General features: G+C 37.4%; 2 protein-coding genes across 7 annotated transcripts in view; one reads left to right on the forward strand and one right to left on the reverse strand.

Moving 5' to 3' along the window:
* LOC145979723 (protein anon-73B1) overlaps positions 1-26,024 on the forward strand; it is a 110,688-nt gene that overhangs the window by 17,773 nt on the left and 66,891 nt on the right. The window lies entirely within an intron of this gene.
* upSET (SET domain-containing protein upSET) overlaps positions 3,888-26,024 on the reverse strand; it is an 82,106-nt gene continuing 59,969 nt past the window's right edge. For 4 of the 6 annotated variants that reach the window (XM_083112696.1, XM_083112695.1, XM_083112694.1 and 1 more), the window contains 8 exons: positions 23,740-23,978; positions 22,709-23,030; positions 20,076-20,376; positions 18,941-19,149; positions 16,402-16,962; positions 7,693-7,900; positions 6,371-6,526; positions 3,888-5,704 (listed from right to left, as the gene is read on the reverse strand). In XM_083112696.1, coding sequence (XP_082968822.1) covers positions 4,947-5,704; positions 6,371-6,526; positions 7,693-7,900; positions 16,402-16,962; positions 18,941-19,149; positions 20,076-20,376; positions 22,709-23,030; positions 23,740-23,978 — 2,754 coding nt within the window. In that variant the 3' untranslated portion in view covers positions 3,888-4,946. The remainder of the gene's footprint in view (positions 5,705-6,370; positions 6,527-7,692; positions 7,901-16,401; positions 16,963-18,940; positions 19,150-20,075; positions 20,377-22,708; positions 23,031-23,739; positions 23,979-26,024) is intronic. The other 2 variants (XM_083112698.1, XM_083112697.1) reach the window with 2 other exon arrangements.

Below are 26,024 nucleotides of genomic sequence, written 5' to 3' on the forward strand. Positions count from 1 at the left end.
TTTAGCAACACTGTAAAATCCAAGATTTCGAGAGGTGGAGGACCCAAATGTTGGAATCACAAACAAGAAATTCAACCGTGTCTCAGTGAAAATTTTCTTTTCACAGCAGGTTTCCATTCCCAGTTTCTTTTCTTGACAAGTGTGCGTACTAAATACAAATGGAGCAGTATCGCTAATGTAGGCTTCTTTTCTCTTCTATTCTAATACGAGGGCGATTCAAAAAGTAAGGCACCAAGAGCTCTCGTGGACAACCTTTATTCCACAGGCAGATATACTGATACACATTACTTTTCAACATAGCAACAATGTTTGTTCCAACGGTACACCAAGGCTTCAATGCCGGCATAGAAGAAATCTGCATCGAGTTCCTGAAGCCACGTCATGACAGCTTGATGAACTTCCATAATGCTTGAGAATCGCCTACCACCAAGATGGTTCTTCAATGGTGCGGTACCACCCACCGGAAGCACCGTAACAATTCATGTGCGCTGTTGGCTGCATGTGGTCGGGCATTGTGAAGCAACACGGTGCGTGTTGATAGAAGTTTAGTTGCTCATGAACAATCTTGTGCACACTGTGATGTTGAGTTCCTTAGCAATAACGCTAAGTGAAATGCGATGATCAGATCTTCAATATGACCCAGTTGTCATCTGTGGTGGACGTGCTTGGCTGACCAGATCATTGCTCATCTTGCACATTTGTCCTGCCGGTAGTGAACTCTGTGCACCAAACCCACACCTGTTTCTGTGACAATTACATTACCATTGTATACCTCAACCAGTTGAATTTCTGCTGGTCAGGTTCTCTGATCACACTATGCCCTTCCACGGTTGACCATATTTCCGTGAGCACTTGAGGGTCTTGACGCAACATATGCACAATCTAAAGGCTGCGTGATAAATAGAGCCCGGAAGTTTGGCAAAATGCCTCTTTTTATCTACTGATATTGATAAGATTTTTCCAGATATACGTTTCTTATGTTGTTTTGGAAGACTTTTCATTTTGCCTATTTGGGACCCCACTGCCTATTTTTAATTATAATGCCTTTTTTGCCTTTTTCAATGAAATTTGACATTTTTTTTAAAAAATGTGTATATAAATTATTTTTCTCCCAAAAAACGTTCTTGGCATTTATTTTTCTTCCGTTTATTATGTGAATAACTTTTGGCCTTATTTAAGTAATATTGAACTCACGCATGTTTCAACATTGCTGAAGGAGAAAAGTGTGAGAAAAAAGTATTTCATGCTAAGTCAGGATATTGCCTTTCGGTTAACATTTCTTGTGCATGATTGACTGCTGAAGTGGACAGGTTGATTTCGAACACAAAGAAAATATTTCTGAAATCTCCCTCTCGAACCCGAAAATTTCAGGAAGTTGTGATTGAGCTTAGTTTACCTCAGCAACCAGTCTTGACGAGATAGGGAACCTGGATATCAGCAGCTATATATTATGCTAACAACCTTGAAAAAAATCAGTGAGGTGATCGATGCTCTTCCAGAAAATGAAGCGGCTTCAATTCGTGAAGTGAAAAAACTCCTGTGCTATTCAAGTTTACTTTTGCACATTATGGTGCATTGCCAGAGACAATTACATTTATAGCATCCATGAAAATCTTCGAGGAATCTATGCAGCAGATGATGGAAGTGCCAGGAGAAAAGGGGTCAGCTGTTGCGGAAAAGTGCAAACGGGTAGTGAGTGCAAATGAGGACTTGAAACAATTGAAAACAATTTGTGATATTCTAAAAGGTGAAAATGCTGTTAAAAAAATGAGTCCAGCTACATTAGCTTGTTATATGTATGCTCCAATAACTTCTGTCGAAGTACAAAGATCATTTTCTATTATGAAAAACATTCTCTCTGACAGACGACTATCAATGAATGTTTAGAACTTAAAAAGCACCTTGTAGTTATGTGCAATCAAGATGGAGAAAATTGAAATGCTCTTCCCAATTTAGATTGTAACATTTTGCCAGAAATTATAGATAAAAGTAAGAGACTTCTAAATGTGCCTTTTTTCGGTTTATTTTGCCTTTTTTTAATTTTTAGTGCCTATTTACCACATTATAAATGCCTGAACTTCCGAGCTCTAGTGATAAAGCTGTGCTCTTCTGCTGCAAGCCTGGCGAGAAATTCGAAGAACAGGAAGGATAGGACACCCGTCAGAGCTCATTACCTTACCTTTTGAATCACCCTTGTGTGATCACATATGAAAGCTTCAATATTATTTTATAAATATTTCAAAAGTGTGAGGATCTGTTTAGAGACACGCCTCACAAAAGTCCTGAAGACTCGACGTTTGAGTACAGGGCATGGGTGTTTCATTGCACTCGTTCTTTTATCTAACTAATCCAACCATCATGTCAATTAACCCAAAGACAATGCTCGATTGATTTGCTTTATTTTACTTCGCTTTTTGTTCCACTTTTCGCTCATTTGCAAAGATGGGGATGAGTGATGACACGATGAAATTGATGAACAGACACTCACAAACATCCATGTCCAGGCTGGGATTTGAATGCAAAGACAATTAAAAGTTCGTTTTATGTCTACATTTAGTCCCCAGATTGAATCTACAGTTTGAAGTATGATCCGAGTCACAATACACTCCCAGTGGAGATCCTTGACTACAAGGAAGCATCAACATTAGCTACTACATATCAGATTATCCTAAAATTATATATAAAAAAAAAAAGTTACACCTCACAAACATGTAAATACAAATACAAAGTAAGCATGCAAGTTTACCACATGGATCTTAGGCTACCTTCACACTACACACACGTCATTTGAGAATAAGCCAATCAACTGCAAATCTTTCACACCATAGTAGTATTTCATGATGGATGCGGTAAACCCAGTTTAAAATTACTTACATGAAATTTAGAAATTTCGTATTTTCACGTTGCACAATTTAATGGTTAAATCCTATTAATTCATTCACGAAGGGTACGGCATCTGGTGCGGACGCTGACGCCAGATGCCGTACCCTTAGTGAATGAAGACAGTGGATCTTCGAAATTGGTACTACTTTCGTATAGGTGAAACACCTATAAATCATTTATTTCGCACTTTTTTACATTGTTACCGTACTATTCTGCATTGCGGAACATTTCTTTAGGTGTAATAATGAATTTCTAACGTAAATAATGTCTATTTCTTACATTTACGAGTACTTACTGTTCTTCGTTACTTCGATTCTGTAACACACATTATGGCGATAGCGTACTGGTTCATCGCACGTTGTGAGTGTGTTTTGTCGATTTATGCAGTGTTGCAACCTTTTTCACTGAAAAATACCTACTTTCGTGCACGGATTTGAAATTATGCTAATACCTCGAAACCATTGACGTTAGCCCCACAAACCATTTCCCGTAAGGTTAAGTTAGGTTAGGTTAGGCTAGCATAGTTTAAAAAAAATTAAAAAATAAAAATACTCGACACGTCATGTTATAGTGAAAACATGGCAAGGTCTGAAACACTTACTGGGGATTACGTCATGTAACACACGGAACATTGTGCTCACGTGCAGAAAGCAAATAACGTGTCGGGAGAGATATTTTCGCAGATAAACACATGATTTCGCATTAAAATGGATCAAAACTACATTCCCGAACTTCAACAATGCTAAAGAAAATGATTTGCATAAGTACTTTCTTATGTAAAAAGTAAGAAATCAGTTTCCTCTATACGAAAGAGTTACCTCGAAATTAATAGGATTTAACCATTAAATTGTGCAACGTGGAAATACAAAATTTCTAAATTTCACGTAATAGTAGTATTTCATTCGTCATTTTCGAGTGACACATTGTACTTGCCACTCCTCCAGTGTGAAACCAGCCTTGGGGAACAAGGACAATAAATAAACAACCTCTTATTTCTATGTGAGAAGAATGCTTTTATATATCTTTTATTCCTCACTTAATGCTCTGCACTTTCTCTAGAATGAGCTTTACATTTTAAGAGCAATAGCCGAGTAAGAAGTTTGTAACATATGTACAAGATAAATTGAACTTTAATTTGAAACACCATGACATTCATCTTGATGAGAATGGATTACCATTTTCAAACATGCTGTACAGGATAAAATATTTACTAGGGCACGAATGCCTTAAAAACAAGAACCGAGTTTAAGAATTAAAGACGAACCAGGAGCTCTAGCACAATATTTACAAAGACATATATAAAAATTATTTTGTACTCCAAAGTGCACCAGAACATCCATAGCAGCTTAGACTCTTCGAAGAGAAATAAACAGTTTTTATCTTTTTTTTCCACAATTTTTTTTTAAAAAGAGAAAAATCCTGATGAACAAAACAATGGATTTCTTTTAAATTAAAGCCAACAAACATACAGATTTTTTGTACACCACTATGTAAAGACCACAAAAATAAGACTTCTATTGTAAATGCAATTACATTAGTTTTACACCGTGGCAGGAAGTCATGTAGTTGTGTCATGATCTGACGACAGCAGTATGGGAGCCCAAAAGAAAATATAGAGGACAGTAAGAAACAAGAATTCACTGCATCACTGGGAGCAGAATAAATGTAATTTCATTAGTTTTTCTTTTCTTAACATTTCATTCCCTTAGGAGATTTGAATGCATCAAATCAAATTAGGGTCCATTACATTCTCTTCCTCATGTCACAAGGCACAGTTCAATATTCAAGGAAGTCTACCATAACCACGCACTTTTTTTGTCAAATATATTATGCTGCTTTAGGCCAAGGTCAAGAATACACAATTCATTAACTCTCAATCATAGTCTTTGATCATGCGTTCTTTCTGCTGCACCCCATGGAAACAGAAGACTACCTAAGTCACTGAAAATCTACAGAGGCTCCCATTCTGCTTGAGCCATTGTGCACATTTTCAGCAATTAAAAAAAAAAATACATTATTTACATGTATTTACACATTCCTCTAACAGAGGGCACTGGAACTTGCTACGATCGTGATTGAGGGTAGTATGACTGAGTGTAAAAGGGTTTGCTTGCTCGAGCGGCAGGTGCTGTGTTTACTGATTGGATAACGTGTGCCACTCCGAACTGAGAAGCTTGCGTCGGCGGCCGGGCAGGTCGACCGGCAAGTGCCTGAGCCGGAACCGCAAACGTAGGCGTCAAATTCTTTGCGATGCCTACCGCCGGCGCACTCACGACCGGAGCAAACGGAACTGCTTGCTGGCCGGCTTTTGCACTGTACTGGGGTCTAAACTGAGTCGTATTCTGAAACTGTGCCGGCGGCGGTATGGAGGCTAGGTAAGGGGTGGCTGGACGGGCTCCTTGGTACTGGGTTGTGGCAAAACCTGCCGTTATCGGTTTCACTGCTGAAGCGGCATGGCCAGGAGCGTAAGTGGAATTGTGTGTTGCATACTGGTGGGCGGCAGGGTACGTGAACGGCCCGTTTTGCCGTGGATAACTACTTTGCAGCTGGCTCTGTGCGACCGCAGGCCCGTTAGGAGGGTACGTAGGTATGGTGACAGCACTAAGTTTCACGCCTGGGGGCAGAGTTTTCAGAGGACTTTTCTGTGTCGACTGTGCGTAGACAGCGGTAAGGACTTTCACAATGGCTGGCACACGAGGTGGAGGGGTATCTGGTGGTGGGGGTGGTGGTGAAGCACTTCCTTTTGAAGATTTCTTTTCTAAATCTTTGCTGCTTGATTTGTGTGGTTTCTCCTTTTCTTTCTCCTTTGCTTCAGGTTGACCTGGAAAAATATAGGAAGAAATGGGTTAGAGCATCTCAAAAGGAAAAAAAACAAAAAAAACACTAAATATGCAAAATAATGCACTAAATACAAGATATTAGGGATGGGACAGATTAATCGGTAAAATTACAGACTAATCTACCAATCTGATATCTCTATAAATATTAATGCAATATTGTGCCATTTTGTTATAATTTTTATGGATAATAAACACAAAATCTCTATCTCATATGTTTTTTTAAAGTAAATGTCTAAATATAGTTCTTTTTCCATTACAAAAGTTTGGTTTACCTGGTAATGTATATTTATTAAGGTCAGTGAACGATTCGGAATTTTATATCGGTATTGGTAAATTGTATATTGGTATATTTCATATCGATCAGTCAATAAAATTAACAGTAAATTTACCGATAAACTGATACACCGATATGCCTATATCGGGTGATACCGACAGACACTGAGTATTCTGTTCTATCCTTAGAAATAACCCTACATGTAATGTAATTTTCACCTACATTAATTTTCCTCACTTCATCCCCAGTTGTGCCCTTGCACTTAATTATCTTTAGTGAAGGATTTAAACATTGATGAATGATACTATTCAATCATGGTATAGTTATGATTACAACCATGTTTTATTCAGGAGCGGTCAAGTCATTGACATACCTTTCATTTTTGATTTATCTTCTTCATCGTCGCTTAAAAATAAACCAAATTCCCTCCTGAGTCTTTCTGTCAAATTCTCTCTCTGCCTCTCAACCATCGTGGGAGCTGAATTCCATCTCATATAAAGTTCCGAAGAACCTCCCTTTTCCTCCGTACCTAGAAACAGCAAGATTCCACTATGATCAAAACATAACTCCACAAACAATGCAGATTTAGTATTTTTATCATTGAAAAAACTTACTGTATGAGGTTGGTTTAGTTACAAACACATTCTTTCCCCCATCAAAAATGACAAATAGTGCATCTATCCTGTAACAGGGTGTCTCCCAAAATAACAAATCCATTTTTTTTTACTTTCCTTGACGTTCATTTATACGAATCCTACTTAGGTAAAGTTGGAAATCAGCAATTAAGAAAATAAATATTTAATGAAAAACCAATACCAAAAGGCCAGTTAAGATGAAAACTAAACCTGTATTAAACAAGAGAATTTGACTACTTTGTCTATTAATGCATCCTGGACTGCATGACATACTAGCAAGGCTCTGAAACCCACACTCTTATGTGGGTTCATGTTGTTGTCCCTATTTATTTGTGATTGTCCCCTCATACATTTTAATCTTACCACCATTCATCCCCATCCTCGTGATTAACCAAAGGGGCAGAAAAAGGAAGGTAAATAAAGTAAATCAATCAGTCAATGTGATAGCAAAAATTCTTGACATCTTTACTATTTCTTGACTGGTAGACACCCTGTGTAAGATTGTGAAATGTAGTTTTACATTACTCTGTATAAAAAGTACGTGAGGCTGCTTCAGAGGATTATCAACTGTGGATTGTTGAATGCTTCACAGAGAAAAAGAAATCTTATTTTAAATTGTTGGTTTGTCAAATATATTTCTGAAGGAAGAGGCTCAAAAACAGGGTTGTTAATGGTCCCAAGAATTTTAAATAAATTCAATTCTGGTCCAGGAGAAGATCAGCAAACGTAAATGGGCTCTGGGGTCTAAAAAACCTTTTTATGTTTATAAAGTATTTCAATTCGGTCCAACAACCTTCTTTTCCAGATCAATTTAAATACAGTTCAGGAAACTTTCCTCCAGATCAATTTAAATATGGTCCTAGTTCTGTATTGCAATGAAACAATATGGAACTAGACAGAATTTAAATTGTGCGAGAAAAAGGATTCTGGCCCTGTTACAAAATCCATCAGAATTTATAGGTTCCTGGACCCCCCCTCCTTCCTGCTAAATACGTCCATGGATATCACATTATGTAGGAAATTTTCTTCTTTTAGAATTCAATAAAAATATTTGACTTACCCTTCTTGTCATCCTTGTCAGCTTCTAAATTTTCAAATAATGGGAGAGGAGTCAAGGTAACAGAAGGAAAAGATACTGATTCGTCATCTGAATTCTTTTCTGATGATGAACTCTTATCCAATGAGGGACTTTCTCCCCCTTTATTCTCTATCTTCTCCTCATTTGTCTGTGAACTCATTTTCCTCTTCCTATATTCTGTTATTGACAGCTGTTGGAAACAAAATCACATTTACATTAAAACCACAAATATCATCAAAACATTTCAACACACTCTATTGCAAATGAAATTAATGACAGGCAAAAATAATGATAGAAGAATGAAGACCTGTTTAATTAAAATAATGAAATGGAACTTTAACGAACGACGTGCACCTTTTTCCAAAGAGATGAATAGAAAAAATGCACACCAGCACACCACACACACACATATTAGTAAGAACAGTTTACCCAGTTCAAACGAAAACAGTGAAACCCCTATTTAACATTCCCATTTTAAATTTTCCTGCATTATAGCAGGACAACATAGCAAAATGTAAAAATATTCTTGATTTTACTTTTTCCCACATTTTAAGTTTTTTCAGCTTGGTTCACTGAAAAGCATATGGCATGTGCAAAACATTTTCCATTTTAATATGTCAACACTTGCATGATCAATGTTTTATTTAAGTTCACTTTATACTCTGACAGGCTACTCTGAAATTGATTTACTGTTTGTGGAATAATGGGCTCTTTTATGCTATTGGAAGAGAAGGGGGGGCTGTTCAGAATTTCACCAATCAAAGAGCTGTGATTTTGTAACTTTATATTTCAGTAGGTGAGAACTGATTTCTGTTTGAAGCAAGAAATGACTCATAAAGGTTTTGGTAGAGCACAATAAAAAGGTATGTTAAGAGTTGATATTCTTAATACATAAAGAATTCATGTGAAAAGAAAATTTGTGAAATACCTTTGGGTAACTTAAAAAGTTTAATGCATGGAAATTGTGGAACATGCCCCTAGGTAAACGTAAATATTTATATACATATTCCCCTCTTCTTGCTGAAGAAACTTATCTCGGACATTCTTTAGAACGCTGCACTTAGGAAAGGAGAAACTCCACAAGTACTGATACATGCATATTTTACAACTGACCAGTATTGTTACAAAGCAAGAATTTAGCAAATTCTGATGAACTCTCCAATAATTTTATGGACAGATGTGGACATTTAAATCTTTGCTAATAGTACAGTCAACTCTCGATTCTACGACCTCGGGTATAACGACCCCCTCGAAGTAACGACCCTTTTCCCGGGAACCATGAAAAATTTAGAAAAAAGTTGAAAAATTTCGAAAAAAAAGTTGAAAAATTGAAGGAAATCAGCCGAAAAATGCGTTTCTTCCCAATCATTCCCTTCACAAGCGCTCTACCGCTCACAATTGGGTCTGAACTAAAAATAGACACCACTACACCATGCTTGAGTGATATCCAATAGCACTTGACCTCTGCCCCCCCCTCCCTCAAGCGCACCAATGTTACCCCGCACCCGACAGCTGCTACCCAACGTGCCAGGGTTGTTTTGCCACGCTTTCTCTTGGATACGCGAGAAGAGAAGATCGAATGTGCTTGGATGTTATTTTAAATCGACCTTGACTTGTTTCCTTGTCCTAAGAGCTGCTGAAAACTCGCGGGGAAGTAGGGGATGGGGGGGGGGGGAGAAGCCCGAAATGACTGCTGGACTTGCAGTCTTTGCCAATGTGTATGGCAGGTCAAGCTCTTTCATCGATAAATACACCACCTTGAGAGATAAGATCGCAGGAATGTTCCAAAATACAGATGCGTGTCACCTGGATGTCTGGCCCATCTGTCCAGCTCTGACCTAGATTTCAGTAGGTTCCCGTGAGTGAGCAATTCTCGACCTTGTAGCCGACAACTTCCAGTAACCACTTTCATTCAAAACGTGTTCTTTGTTCCCTGCAACACTACATAAAAAAGCGAAACTGTTAGAGATAATAAAAGCCACATAGGCGAACTAAAGATCGTCAACCCGCTTAATGCGTTGTCATCCAGGTTTCCACAAAAGTTTACTTCGATCTTACGTGCATCATAACTCCCGTTTCCCACTTCATACGTTTTCCTAATTCTGTCGTAATATCTGCCAAAAAAGTGTTCCGTTGGCTGACTGACTTCTCCCCTTTTTCCTGTCAGCAAAGGGGGGAGGGGCGATTTTCTTGCTCGTGTGCGTAAACGGGCTGATTACAGGCGAGGGTGGAAGTGGATCCACCCCTCTTCCTTTAACGTCTAAAATGGGGCAATCAGTTCTGGATATATTCTTGAAAACGAACAAAAACAGAATAAAAAAAATAACCCTCCCCCCTTTTCCCAGCTTATTCTCCGCCACTGGTGTGCACGGCAATGTTGATAATTGCAGAATTCAGGTCTTTTTTTATGCTGTTGTCTGCATAAGAAATATTACCCGTATTATTATCTGTTGCATGGTAAAACGTAAAGCAAGGGTCATTTCTTTCTTCTTTACACTGCTGTTAAAAGTTCCGTCTTCTTTAAAATACTGGGACTTTTCTCTTCTGCCACCTGTTGCTCGAACTTCCAGCCGGTCTCTTTGTTTTTACGATGCAGCTGGCGCCAGTGTTTTGTCTAGCGTCTGCAAAGCTCTTGCTTGCCGATAACAGCAATGACTCATCCAGCGCCAAGAAAAAAGTTATTGTTTTGAATCTCGCAAAGCTGTTTTCATTTGACGATAACAAAATTCGATCTCCAGAAAGGAAAACAAGAGTTAAAACAACTTCATGTTCTGCGCCTTCTGATGAGCAAAACTGTAAATTTAATTCACATCCGCTTTTCTTCAGAACCATTCATGTGAAGAAAAACAAGTGCTCAATGTAGGAATGGTCGCTGAGATCGATTAAAAATACATTATTCAAGGGGAAAACTTTTGGAGGAGTGGGTGTTTGACATCGGGAATACTCCTAAATCCGACATTAAATCATCCATTAACGTGAGAGTAAATAACGATCTACCATTTTGATATGTAAAAGTGCGCAGCTTCATAAGCTTGTTCATTTTATGCTGATGGGCTAATCGGGACTAAATATACAGTTTAAAGTGAAATTCAATTCCAAACCTAAATGACTTTCGACTGGGACGCTGTTTAATGACGTGTCCTAGAATACACATTGGGTGAAGACAGATCGCAAGTTGCACATTTCCTTTTTCACACTGGATTACAATGCAAGTCAAGGAAGGAGTTTGGACTGCTCCCTTGAATGGGGAAGGGGGGAGGGTGAATGAAGTTGGTTGAAGCAAAGAAAACTTTTTTTTTTGCGATGTATTTTACACAGCCGAACCAGAACGAAAATTACAGCCCCGCCCTTTTTTTTGTCTGGTGCCTATAAAGGTTGTGTTGTTTGTAGAGGTCTGCACGGGCCTAAATTGTAAGGCCCGAGGAAAAGAAACCCGAACCCGACCCGAGTCCGATAATAAGTAAACATGAGCCCGGCCCGAGCCCGAAAACATAATTAAAATTACTTTCCAATTCAGCATTTGAAAAAAAAATGGGCACTGTTGTACTTCGTTAACTAGCTGTTATAAAAAAATGTATTCTCATTCTCGAAGTAAACCATAATTTCAATAATTCAAAATTATTTTTCGATGACAATATTCGCTAACAAAATAGCCACGAGGCCCGGGCCCGACCCGAGCCCGAGAAGTTCTGGTTATTTATGGCCCGAGTCCGGCCGGGCCGGGCCTAGGCCCGAGCCCGTGCAGACCTCTAGTTGTTTGGACTGCTCCCTTGAATGGGGAAGGGGGAGGGTGAGTGAAGTTGATTGAAGCAAAGAAAACGTGTTTTTTTTTTTTTTTGCGATGTATTTTACACAGCCGAACCAGAACGAAAATTACAGCCCCGCCTTTTTTTTTGTCTGGTGCCTATAAAGGTTGTGTTGTTTCTCCCGAGAGATCTAATCTTACCAGTTAATCTTGTAACAGACAATGCTCTACTAGACACGTATAAAATCCAACATTCATTCTGCCCGATTATCTCCAGACTTTTGCTGGCGCCAGTGTAACTGGTGTCAAGATTCTTCGAGTTTCGCTTCGAGAGATTGTTTTCCTTTCCATAGGTCTCGGTGCAAACTGCTTTCTCATGAACTATAATTGCAAGAATTTCCTGGAAAAGCAACGACTGTGCACAATTGAAAGAAAGGAACATTATTTTTTGTTCTATTTTCCTTCTCACAACATGCATCCTGTGCATAACAGGTTGTATAACTACCAGGATAAATGGTGTTACCATCTCCTATGCATCTTTGTGTCCGTTTGAGCTCCGTTTAAGCAGAAAATTGGGGCAAATTCCAATAACGACCCCTTCGAAATAACGACCCTTTTCCCGGGAACTGTGAAAGGTCGTTGAATCGAGAGTTGACTGTATGTGTAGCCAGATGCATGTAATGTTATGTATTAATAAGAACTTTATTTGTTTCCTAGAATGCTGAAATTCTCTAATATGCTGAATGGGCAATGGGACACTTTATCAAGAGTCAAGAACACAATGGGCATACTATACTTCAAGAGCCAATAATATGAAAAAGATGAACACATGGTACATAGAAACATCGAGAATATTGAAGAATTTCTGCCATAAAAGAAACAAAGTTCTTACTAATATTAATTATACAAAAAAAATATCTAATATTTAAACATCCCATGTATTACAAACACAAATTTACACTGGCACAGAAAGTTTTCTTATTAAGAAGTTATGGGTCTGAAATCATTTCAAGAAACCATTCCCCCCCCCCACCTTTCATAATCAATTGAAATATTTCTTTTACGGTGATCACATCTTGTCACTGAGGATTAAAATCGTTTTACATGTTAAAATTGAGGTTGTAAAGGGGCACTCAGGACACACATGGGTAATATACAGAGAATTACACTGGCCGTAGGTCAGTACTGTGTTCAAATCTTGAAATGAAGAAAGTGAATATTGAAGTGGGTTTAAATATTGGAATCTAATGATTCTTTGAGTAGATGCTCATACACCAGAAATTACTGTTTCATTGATTTAGTACATTTTTTACTTTTCTGCCATGTTTTGACTACAGCCGAGCTGATACCACTTTCAACCGATACCGATGCCGATACTCATAGATATTCCAACAGATATCGATACTTGAAAATTCTAATAATTAAAATGTGTTCAATATTGGTGAGTAAATATTCTTCTCCAAATATATGCATCAAGTTACCAAGAAATTTGCTTCAGAATATTCAAGAATTACATCAGAATATTAAAATTGACGTTATGTAGTCACAAAATACAGTTTTTTGAACAGAATTTGTAGAAAAAGAATTGAATTTTGCATACTTTCCAGGATAATTATTCCGTGAAAGTGTCACACAACATTTTTGCAGATCCCGTGAAAGACCAATATCCCGGAAAAGTATTGGTAGAATTATTCCAACCGATACTTTCCGATACCGATACCACTGGTATCGGCCAATCCTGATATATCAGCATTGGTATCAGTTCGCTCAGCCCTAGTTTTAACTAACCGTGAGGATGAGAAAGATAGTAAAATTGACGAAGGGACACTTATGACCATGTTAAGATAAGGTGTGTAGTACATGTAAATTCAGACATTGTGCGAGGGAAGCACTGCCAAGTGGCAACAGCTGACCGGCGGGGTCGAGTGATTCACGTCAGACAATAGTTGTACAGACTGTGAGCGGTGCACGATGTTTGGTGTGCAATCAGTGTTTTGAAGTGGGCTGACTGTTGGTACTCGTAAAGCTGTAGTATTCGTGTACTATGTTTTCTATTTATTTTCTTTTGTGTAATAAATCTGTTGTTCAGCATATGGGCTTTCTGTGAAGTGGTGATAACCGTTACAAAGAACATCCATGTCAGGCTGGGATTCAAACCCAGGAACTCTTATGCCAGAAATTTGTCACATTCCTAGTACTGACCTTACTGGAAAAAAAATGAGAGACTGTTCAGCAAAAAAGTTGTTTTTTCTGTGCTACCTATTGAAAACTGTTGAGCATGCAGCTATGAATAGTGTGCAAAGTCCCCTTTTAAAAATAATAATGACAGCAGTTGGAAGAATTGTTAGATAAACATTGAGTCTAAAAAGAGACACCAAAGCAGTAAAATTCAACATGTGGTGTTATTAACTTATGTAGTTGTTAATGTTAACAACCAAGCAAATATTGGGGAAAAAAAAAGCTGCATTATGTATTACACCATACACACATTTAGCATGCAAATATGTAGAAAATTAATGAAACAAAGACATAGTTTTTATAAACATGGCAATTAAGTAATAAGACTGTTTTTTTCCCTGTCTGTAGCCGTTACCATTGCAAGCTGAATTTTTTTTTTTATAACATTTTGCTATGTTGGGACCTACAAGATTGAATGTACAATGTGGGAAATTGTAAAACTGGGGTTTCACTGTAAACATTGCAGAGAAAAGTTCCACTACTCACAAGTAGTACAGGGTGACAATCTAGGACCATGATAAAATTAAAGTATAATTCCCGGTTTTCAAGGCAAACTTTCCAAAAATTCAAGGGTACAGCAAATGTTTCCTCTATTTAAACCTTACGTATTACCACCTCTCACTACACACGCATCCATATATTAAGGATACAAATGGTCTGTGTGATTCCAATGCATCCAAAAGTTCTAATTCAATTCAATTAAACAGTATATATATATTACGGATGGGACCGATTAATCGGTACTCTATCGGTATCGACCGATATAGGCATATCGGTAAAATTACCCATTATTTTACCGATCCGATATATCGATAAATATCTGATAGTTTAGTGCAAAATTCTGCCATTTTGTTGTAATTTTTATGGACAATTTCCATGCCCTCCTTTTTAAAAAAATAAATGTCTAAATATGCAATTTCTCTTGCACTGCAGTCACTTTGAAACACACATTTTTTAAGGAGGCCAATGAACCTATCAGGTTCTTCCAGGACCATTTCTAATTTTATATCGGATCGGTAAATTTCGGTTGTCAGTATCGGTAAATTTTATATCTGTACTTTATCGGTATCGGCCACAATTTCATATCGTCCCATTTCTAATATATATTTAAAATATTTAATTTAAGGTGCAGTTTACATTTGCTATTTCACATACTCAGACTCAAAATATATCTACAAATACAAATCCCAAATGTTATGGAATATAGTAATCTACAAAAAATTGTTAGTTGTGCAAGAATTTCAAACTCAAATTTAACTAATCAACTTCAAGATATCTTATCTTGCAATAATCCTCCGCCTGTCGGATAGATTGTTCTGCAAAGAACACTGACAAAGTAAACAGATTGAGGTAATTGTTCTATTTTCCACGCATCTTTTTATTTCTTCCTCGATGTAAATAAAAGTTAAACTGCCAAAAAGTTGCCTGAAGACATTTATAAATCTGTACAAACTCAATGGGATTTGGATTAATAGAATTTGCAATTTTTCACGTCTACGGAGAAAAATTCACGCAGAATTCATGTATAATTCCCGGAGCAAATAATTCATGCACGGAATTCCCGATGAGGAGCCACCCTGTACTAACATTATAGGAGGGAAGGATACTACAATTTTCAATAGGTCTCATTACTATATTGCCAGGTCTTGTGTTCATGGATTACGTCAGAGATTTGTGCTGTTGGCATCACTTAAAATGAAGGACAAAGTAAAGGTCACCATACAAATACATGCAGCAAAGTAGGAAGAACTAAACAACAATTTTGTAGAAGTTTTCACCCTTCACTTATAGGTCTCTGGTCCCAAAGATTATATTACTACGCATATTCCTCTTCACATCATCCACCATCACGGAATATTCACCAGCAGCAACAGCAGCACGGTTTTTCCAGGTTCACGCCAAATTTTACAATTGTCCGGAACAGACTACGTAAACAACAGTCTGATATCCAGTACGTTTAATCTATGTTCAGCCTAGTAGATTAACTAGTTTCATAACACTAACACTTTTTCTTGTCAAACTGCTCGAATGAGAACTTTTGCACTTTCCACATCCTTCTACTTCGGAGAATAACCAATTGTTTAAGTTAAACAATTGGAGATGAAATTCTTCACGCATCTCCAAGCAGTACATGCAGAAAACTGGAACATGGAAATTGTGGCGATCCAAAAGCTCAAGAGCATGGGTTTCTGGTTCAAATCCTGGTAGACTATTTTTTTCATCATCAATGAAAAAGTGCTGAGCTCTCACCTTTGATGGAACCTTCAAATTTTAGGGGTTGTCATGAATAATTGGGGTACTTTAAGTGGTCTCCAAAGGCGGTAAACAACCATGCTGACCACTAGACTAAAATTAACTGGCAGGTTTTTGCATCAAAGGGCTCCTGCACCATGGAGAGATAACTGCCAGATTAAATTTTCCTTCTAGCACACCTATTTTTGACATTTATGACTTGCTCTCAAGACACTCAATTGGTGCAAAAAAATATGCAATAAATGAGCGCAATATCTTGAGCTTTCACACAAAGAGCTTTCGGTAATAGTACACCCCATGAATGGATGATGTGAAGAAGAATGGCATGGAAGTACTCGTCACCTCTCCCAGTAAAGTTGATGTAGCAAGTAGGTAGAAACTTCTACAATATTGTGCTACGAGAACAGCAGCATTCCGGAACACAGATAGACTGGAGTTATTTCTGTCATCCTAACCTTGCGCTTAGCCGGTTGCCTGGAGTTCGGAGAATTATCTTTTTGCTCCGGCGAACTAGGTCTCCCATCTTCATTGTTGGAGGATCCATTGTCAACTTTGCAGTCCATATCCTCATCACCATAATCTTCGGACTCTTCACAGCAGTTATCGTCACCTGGGTCATCCTCCTCTTCATCTTGCTGCTCTGCTTCTGCTTCGACTTGTTCACTACTTTCCGGCATTGCTGCTGTTGCTGTTGGAGCTTCAAATTTCTTGCGGTCAGTGCACTGTTGATCTGCTTCAAGCGCAGGTTTCATTTCGATCTCTTCCTCCTCCTCCTCCTCCTCTTCTTCTTCTTTAATGGGTATCTTCTCATCTTCATGTATTTCAGCTGCTTCTACATCCTTCCCACCACCTGTTCCAATCTGACTGTGCCCCTCAACAGCATGCAGACTATCAGACTCTCCTACCTCGGAATCAGCAGGTTCCTCCTTAATTTCAGCTTCTTCTACTTGAGGCTCTGGAGAAACGCAAGTTCTTGTATCGTCCTCGTCTTCGTCCTCATCTTCTTCCAGGGCAACCTGAAAAACAATTTTTCACATCAGCAGACACATTCATGTTAGTTTTTCATGTTTCTGAAAGGTGTGAGGTGCATTTTCCTACCCTGTTTAGTCACGAAATGATTCAAAATGCAAAATAAGACTCTTATACACAAAATTTAAAGTCTATTTATCGATGCGACACTTTCTGAAGTTTTAATTATCCTGAGAGTTATGCAATTCACGTAAAATTTATTAATTCTGCTGTAACTATTTGATTGATTGAGTTGGTGTTTAAAGTTCACTTTATGTACAGTAAGGCTAATCGGGACTGGAACTACAGTTTTAAGTGGGACCGAAACCGGGACCCCTTGATTACAATGCGACGACACTACCACTGCACTATCAGGGAGGCCCTTTAACTATTTGAGAAGCAAAATTCCTTAATACTCTGGTAACTACATAAATGTTCTATCATTTTGTGTAAAAAGCATAGTTTTAAAATCAAATTTAGGATTATGTTCACAATTTTAAAACCAACTTGTCATTTAATATACTGCATTTGATCTGAAATTTTACTCCTACAATACTGAAGTTTTATTTTATTTACAGCTTTTAAACCCAAAATTGACTGTCTTTCAACCGAAATCTTGCATTATTATTTACAAAAAATATGTGCCTCTACAAATCACTCTACTTTTCTACCCTTTTTAAATGGATCATGACAATGAGGTTGGATGAGCAAGCATGTGGAATAACTTAACCCTCGTTTGTTGGGTGCGTCATTTCAAAATAAAATTTTGATACTAACTTACCAGTACTGAATAAAAGAAAAGACGACAGTATCATCACATGGCATTATGTATAGCGTTCTTTGGGGATTTTGTGAACATGCAGTAAATATGAGCTTTGGTGTGCGCTTCCATTATTATCGCCATTTGTACTGAACATTTTTGTTTGAAATCAAGAAAAAGGTATGTAATGTGATTGGATCAACAGGTATATTGTATTGATAAATGCCTTTTGTGACACAAACAAAGTTTGTTTACACACTTTACTTAGTACACTAATCAGTATTGGTCCTACAGTTTGCAGCAAGAATCAAACCATTGAAATGTGCAAGTAATAAGGGCATTAACCTCTATGTTATGGGGGGAGCTCGGTCACAATAATCTACTTGCTAATACTGGACAAAACTGACTTGAATTACACATGGTTGTCCACTGTGAAACTCAACATTTTCAAACTATTATTTTTGTATTTAAGATTAAAGTGATGATTCTTGAGGGCTCCCGTGTAGCCAAATGATGTACCTTGCATCTAGTACAAGCAGTCCTGGGTTTGATTCCCGATGGGAGCCCACACAATTTTGGCATTGACCTAGCACGTTCAGAACAATTGGGGGAGCTACTTGAAAAGAGGAAGTAACGGCTCCCTTGAAAGCAAGAAACAGCGGCGATGGGACTCGATATGCTGACACACGTCACCCAATTAAGGGCAGGCTTTGGCCCTTAAAAGGGCTGTTGAGAATGGAGTTTAGATTAGATGGTTCTTGACAGAAGCAGACTCAGAAATTGATGTAGGAAGTTCATCGTTACCAAAATTGAAATGGCACTGCAGCACACAATTTTCTAAAATCCTAAGTTCAAGCTGGGTGGTGGTACATGAAGACAAATCCGACAAGACAGAGAGATTATATGGAATGGCATTATGTAAATTCTGCCCATTGGTTGCTAGAGAACACCTCAAGTTATCAGAAAATCCACTCTTGCCTTTTCATGCATTATATCACCAAACGGTATTTCAAATCCACTATATTTAGAAACTTGTCACCGAAGTTGGCGACTATGTAGAGTATTTAGGCTCCACAATAGTGCTGAACTGCACTTCGATGGACTCCACGACACACACTAGAGATTCTAGAAAAAGCATCTGAAGATACATTAGCATCAGCCCAGTCATAACTATAAACCACACACACATTTTCTCCAACACTATGATAGAAAGGTAAAACACATACCTCAATGAAGTTTGTTTTGGCATCTTCAGACTCGGATTCCGCTGCCTGCTGTAAGGATGGAGAATTGGAAGAAACTACCCCTGGCAACTCAACATCGGCATCTGACGCAGGCGTAGTGGGTGGAGTAAATGACTGCTCCGAAGACATCGACTCTCGAGCTAGTCTCCGTTTCTTCAACGGAGTAACATAGTCAGAACACGGAGGAGACCCTGAAATATGTACAATTTATGTTATATGTACACAAATGAAAGTATGAATTCTAAAATATTAAGATACATCCATATATCTAATACTCAGACAACATAAATGTGATAAATACGGAGAAACTAGTACTCTCTTTTATCCGCGAAGCTGTTTTTTCTTTTTAGATTAATTTCAAAAAGCAACAGTACAGCAAGTTCCAACGAGGATGGTGGCAGTGGCCACTGGAATTAATCGAAAAAGAAAAAAACAGCTTCGCGGATAAAAGTGAGTACTAGTTTCTCCGTATTTATATACTACTCCTTTCCCAATTATGAATAAATGTGATATTAGAAAGGAAATCTTCATTTTGTGTAATAAGTAGTTTTTAAATTAGATTTACGGTTATATTCACAATTTTAATGTTAAAATTAGGGATGGGACCGATTAATCGGTACTCTATCGGTATCGGCCGATATAGGCATATCGGTGTATCGGTTTATCGGTAAAATTACCGATTATTTTACCGATCCGATATATCTATAAATATCTTATAATTTAGTGCAAAATTCTACCATTTTGTTGTAATTTTTATGGATAATCTCGATGCCCTACTTTTTAAAAAAGTAATTGTCTAAATATTCAACTTCTTTTGCACTGCAGTCACCTCGAAACCCAATTTATTAAGGAGATCAATGAACATTTCAGGTTCTTCATGGACCATTTCTAATTTTATATCGGATCGGTAGAATATCGGTTATCGGTATCGGTAAATTTTATATCGGTACTTTATCGGTATCGGCCAAAATTTCATATCGGCCCATCCCTAGTTAAAATAAAATTTTATACACTGTTCTTTAATCCCAATAAGGGAACCAGTTCATCTGTCCCATTCCTGGTATATTTACATTGATAGTTTCTTGCTAGAATGAACGCATTAACTAATTACACTCACCTGCTCTACTGTTCGGGCTGGAACAGTATGGTGCCCCTCCTGGAGAGTCCGATTCTTCACTAATGGCCTGTCTCAACCACCTCTTCTTCGCTGAGCCTGTACCCACACCTCCAGCTCCACGATTCGATGGTGCAGCCCCTAAACTTGCTCGTCGAGGGTTTGTTATTTTCGCTGGAGTGGACAACGAGTTGCTCCTTGTGTTTCTCTCGCAATGGTTACCCACGCAACCATCCCCTTGCTTTGTGGAGCAGTGTTGAATTACTGGGTCAGTAGATTTATTCAGCCACTCATTCATTAAAACCTGAAATGTAAATTTAGTTCATGTCAAAAACGTGGTGAATTATTTTGCAATTTCTAGTGTCTTGCAGCATTCTAAAAATGGTGGTAGTGTGTGAACAAAATCATTACAGAAATATATTATGATAGGTTTTGTAACGTTACATGGAAATATTCTACATTTGTGTAGGAATTAAATACAGTATAACCTCGATTTTATGTTTTTCAGGGGATGAAAAAATTATTGCTCTTTTTTGTACACATTTTTGAGGAAAAATCCTTATCACTGAATTTATAATTAATTTACAGTATTTCAAATGTAAAGTAATACGTAGTCAACTTTCAACAAATAACTTACCTAATCTAATTAGGAAAGAATGCATTTAAATCTTCTTCGTCACACACTGCATGGAAATCCTCTAACTCAGGTCAGAGAAAATTTTAACATATTTTTAATGAAAAAGTGAGTATTACATGCCGGCAAATATGGTAATTGATTACTTTATTGTTTTAAGTCTACTTTCTGTACATATACACTAATTGGGACTTGACCTACAGTTTTAAGTAGGATCCAGAACACCACCAGTGGAAAAAAAATTAAGTGTGGAAAAATGTAAAATTGAATAAAATTTTATAGCATTTTGCTGTGTTGGTACTATGGAGATTAATGTATAATAGGGGAAAATATAAAATCAGGAATGGAAAAATTGGAGTTCCACTGCATTGTCTAATGTTTCAAATTTGTTTAATGTTGTTTTGTGACTGATAACTCATTTCTGAGGTGTCTATAAATTAAGAGAATTAGTGGCTTTATTGCCAAAAATGCATTACAATTTTAAAAAAATATTCCCACATTCTATTGTTACTTTGGCTCTACAGTGCACTATACAAGTGAATGATTTTTAGGCGCATAAGAACGTATGGCCATTTTGCACCCTTCAATGTATATGGGGGTAGAATCCCTTTAGAGCAGGCTGTAAAAGCACCCACACAGGACACACAACACATTAAAAAGGTAAGGATACATTAAAGTGGTTTCTTCCTTTGTTACTATTACCATTTATAATCACCATTCATCTTTATTCGTCCAAAATAGCGGAAAAGCACAAATAAAAACAATACAACAGAAAAAAAATATATAGTCAATGAATGAACAACAGACTAAGCCTATTTGCCTGCCTATTGTGCAAGTCTTTAGTGCCTATAAATCTGCACCCGAGTCACAAATAAACTTCACATCCCACATTACAAAGCACGGTCTCATACATAAAAACACAACTGATTATTACAAATGAAAAATGTTCCAAGATTTTGATAACTTAAAAGTACTTTCCAGAATTTAAAATACTAATATACAACAATACTACTAGTTAAATATGCAAAATAAAATTGAATCAAAGCAGAGTTCTGATTAAAAATTGTTATAGCCACAATAATAACAATCGTAATATTAAAAGTGCCAAGAAACCCAGCACAGAATTTATAACAAAAATGATCAACTGATAACTGACATGGCAGTGTTCCATTGACTGACGTATCGACACTAACTAGGTTTAATATTTTAATGAACCCCTTAAAAATACATATGGTGCCTTACTTATACAGTGCTTTTCACGGTCGAGTTGTCTGTGGATGGGCAGCTAGCATGCTGGGCAGTGAGAGCAAATCTGCCGACATTTAGACCCACAGCCCTAGGCTGATCTTTGTATTGGACACATCAGTGCTTCAGTATCCAGATAGCTGGTGTAGTCTGCATGTGTTTGTGAAGTGTTAAGGTGTTAACAAATGTTTTAGATTGTTTTGTTTTAGTTTATGTATTACTGGTGCAGTCTAATGCCATGATATACGAACAACTTAAAACAATGAATTTTTATTTACGACTCTTACGTCATTCTTGTAGGGAAGTTAGAAGGCATGTGCTTACTGAGGAGAAACTAGATGATGTTTGAGCACGATTGGAACATACTCCTGAAAAATCCTCTGCCACCTTGCACAAGAAACAGACAATTCCATGGCATCTGCGTGGCATGCTACCAGGCTTTAAAACCTGAAGCCATAAATTAGAATTGAAAGAAAATATCAGGACAGGAAGTGACATGTGTTAGTGAAAATTTCCTAAAAAGATGCCATAAATGTGTGGATGCAGGACAACATTTACAACACCTCTTGTAACAAGGCACGTGTTCATTTTAATTGTAATTGTCAATGTAATAGTACGAGTTTATTTCATTACATAGCCAGCGGTTCCAGTTACGCAGATGTTGCATCCAGATCGCCGGCATGCTAGCTGCCGCTCCACTGACCACTAGACTGTGAAAAGATCTGTAGCTATAAAAAAAAAGTATTGAACAGCTAACCTTTTTTGTCTTTGGGAACTTGAAACCTGGCGTGAGAGGAATTCCTGCAGAAAGAGGTGGCAGCGTTGGTACTGACGAAGGTGTATTATGCTCGCTACCAGCACTGCTACCACTGTCGGTTGTAGGTGTACTTGAAACATTTGCCGAAGGAGTCTGCGGCAATGAATTAGAGACCGCAGGATATAAAGACTGCGGAGGTATTAACTGAGATCCTACTGTGTTCATCACTGGTCCTTCTTCGGGCGATGTGATGTCAGATTCACCAGAGTTGACACGAGATCTTCTTCTCTGTGGAGTACTTGTTCGACCACGGCCCTTCTTCCTTTAAGAATAAATTGAAAAAAATTATACTTTAGCTTACTTTAAGTTACTGGAGACTAACACGTGAAGTAACTTTACGTTTACCCCACTTAAAGCAAAATTAAAAGCAAAGGGTACTTTCCTAAATATATCAGTTTTTCTTATTGTTTTCTCTAAATTTCTGTTGTCAAAATTAGCAGGGATGAACCAACTTGCAAATAATAACAAATTTTAACAATACTCAAATGAACAGCCAAGAATATGGAACAGTGTGTCTGGAGGGGAGGAAATTTTCAGCATGTAAAGATTATTAAACTCCCACACCTATGTTACATTTCAGATGTTGTTGCTAGCTTGATTATTGTTGACATACATTGGTAATGAAATGTATCCGTTTTATATTAATAACCCTTTATTTGAAAAAAAATAATAGTAGAAGATACTTAAACAGTAGAGAAACGTTATTGAAAACTGTGGAGCAATCAGGAATCAAATCTTGATCTCTGGAGTTTTGCCAATTCAACAATGGTTCAACAAAACTGTCAAAATCATATCTTGGGTTACATGTTTTGTTCAACTAACTCATACTGAAACCTTTGTGGAGAAATGTAACTATGCTATCTCCCTGAAATAGTTTATTTCACACATGATATGTAACCCTTGATGTAGCACAGACGACCACCATGACAAAAACAATAACACACAGACAAAAAGAGCTTAATTTAAATTACCCCTTTCTCCTTGGCCTTTCTGGAATAGGTTTTATGGCATCTACAATTTGAACTTTGGGAATTTCAGGTTTCTCTTCTTCTATCTCCAATTCTTCCTTCTTGATTTCATCTTCTTTCTTTGGTGAATCGTGATCTTTCTTTTGGGCTTGTCTGGCCAACACCTCCTGTTTTCGCTGTTCAGCCTTTTCAAGCCTCTCAAAGGCTTTCATAATAGCCTCCATCTTGCGCTCCTCACGAGTCTAAAAAAGTTAAGGTGAATGCCATCATCACAGCAAAATCAATATGAGATTAAAGTACTTTTTGCAAAGTCAATTCCAAGTTTCAACAACTACTTTTAATAGCTCAAAATCTGTTTAATGTAACATCCTTGTCAGGAAATGTAACTATTAAGGCAATATACAGGGTGTGGCATAAAAATGGGTCTTTTATTTTAATCTTGGGAGACATGATCTTATTCCATCGGTCAATGAAATCAGGATGTGAGTGAAGAACTTTGAAGCTATGGGAAGTGCATTGAAGCAGAAACCGGCACGTCTCAGATGTTGGAACGTGCCATGGCCGATTTCAGTCGCAGATTGTCCTAGTGTCAAGGATGAAATGGTGGTCACGTGAGGGACGAAATTTTCAAAATATGTACGTGACTGTGCATATTTCGCAAATGGCAATGTTTAAGAGTATAGTTGATGTGTTTGTATTTTTTTAAAAATAAAATGTAGTATTAGTTTCATTGCACTTTTTAAAAGCCCATTTTATGCCACACCCTTCATCTTATTGTTCCTACAATCAATAACAAACATCACATCTATGTATATAAATCTCAAGGAAGATTCAATGCTGCTAATATGAATGTGTTTCTATATTAGTCCCCTTGGCCAATGCTAAATAAAACTTTCTATTCATGTTCGGGAAATAAAACACTGTGTTGATAATAAGATGTAGGCAAGTTTCTAATATTTATCCGCAAAAACTTACTTGTAGAGGTTCTATTAATTTCGATGGCCTCTGCCACCATCCGCTGTGGAACTCTTAACGAGGGTCTTATTAAAACGTTTAGTGGTTCTTTCAATAGTCATCATTTACACAATCAAACTTTCTTCTGGCAATTGCAATCCTTTGTAATGTTAAAGCTGAGGTATTGTCAATGTTTTTTGTTGGTCAGTTCCATATATTAAATCTGAATCATAGAGCTTATGATTAAATATAATAAGTGTAAATAGATATTAAATATCATCTTTCAGTCTTACGGAAATTTGTTTTAAGTCGGGACTCGACCAACAGTTTAAAGTGGAATCCAAACTGTTGTGTAATGTGCCTCAACTTGGTCTCAAAAAAGCAATATGTGAAGTCTCTTATTATATATTTTAAAAGGCATGTGTCACTTTATGCACACCTTATTCTGGCATATAATTTAAGATCTACCTTGGCTAATTTGGACCAAAAAAGGTAAAATTTTATTAGTATTGTCTGCAATAAATGTGCAACAGTGGCATATTCCGAATAATTGACCTCCTTTATCACTAATTCTTATTTATTGTATATATTTATTAGATATAATAAAAATAAAACACCAATGCAGGTATTCAAATAAAACATAAATAGAAGTGCGACAACTTGAAAATTTTCAGCGAATTCTATAAAGTAAATCTTGAAGCTTTCCTGGCGATGATGAATACATTTTCTCGGGCTATAGAACAGGTCAGTTTTGGAGCAGTTTTCGAGCTTTCGATTGTTAATGCATCAGCAATTTCTGTTAGTCCTCGAATTGACCTGGTTGATAACAAGAAAGAATTTATTCATCAAATTCCATAAGGTTGGTTAATCTTTACTCGTATTTTGGTAAATTTTTCGACCATCGAATATAAGGTGCTACTCGTAATTTGGTTCAAAAATCGACCATGCAGCTGATTACAAAATTCCTGCTCTTTTATTATGCGAATTAGTCATAATGAGTGTATTGACCCAACTTATGAAGAATGGCTAAAAGAAAAATAATAAATCTCTGCCGAGGGGTAGTCAGAAAGTCGCCGAGGCCTTTTGGCGCGAATTTTAAATTTGTACACTATTTGACCAATCTACTTTGGCTAACTTTTGTCTTGCAGCTAAAACATCAGGGCATGCAACCGTGCAGAAATCAAAATGCCAAAGCCAATAAGAGGGGTTGGGTGGGCTGCAACCCCCAACTTTCAATGAAAAAAAATCAAAAATGGGTAGTTTGCTCCCTCTTCCCCACTATTTTGGGAAGGGGAAGGAAACTTTAGCCTCATTTTCAAAGAATGGTCCTTTCT

This window comes from Lepisma saccharinum, chromosome 26, assembly GCF_977018435.1.
Source record: "Lepisma saccharinum chromosome 26, izLepSacc3.1, whole genome shotgun sequence".
NCBI classification, from domain to species: domain Eukaryota; kingdom Metazoa; phylum Arthropoda; class Insecta; order Zygentoma; family Lepismatidae; genus Lepisma; species Lepisma saccharinum.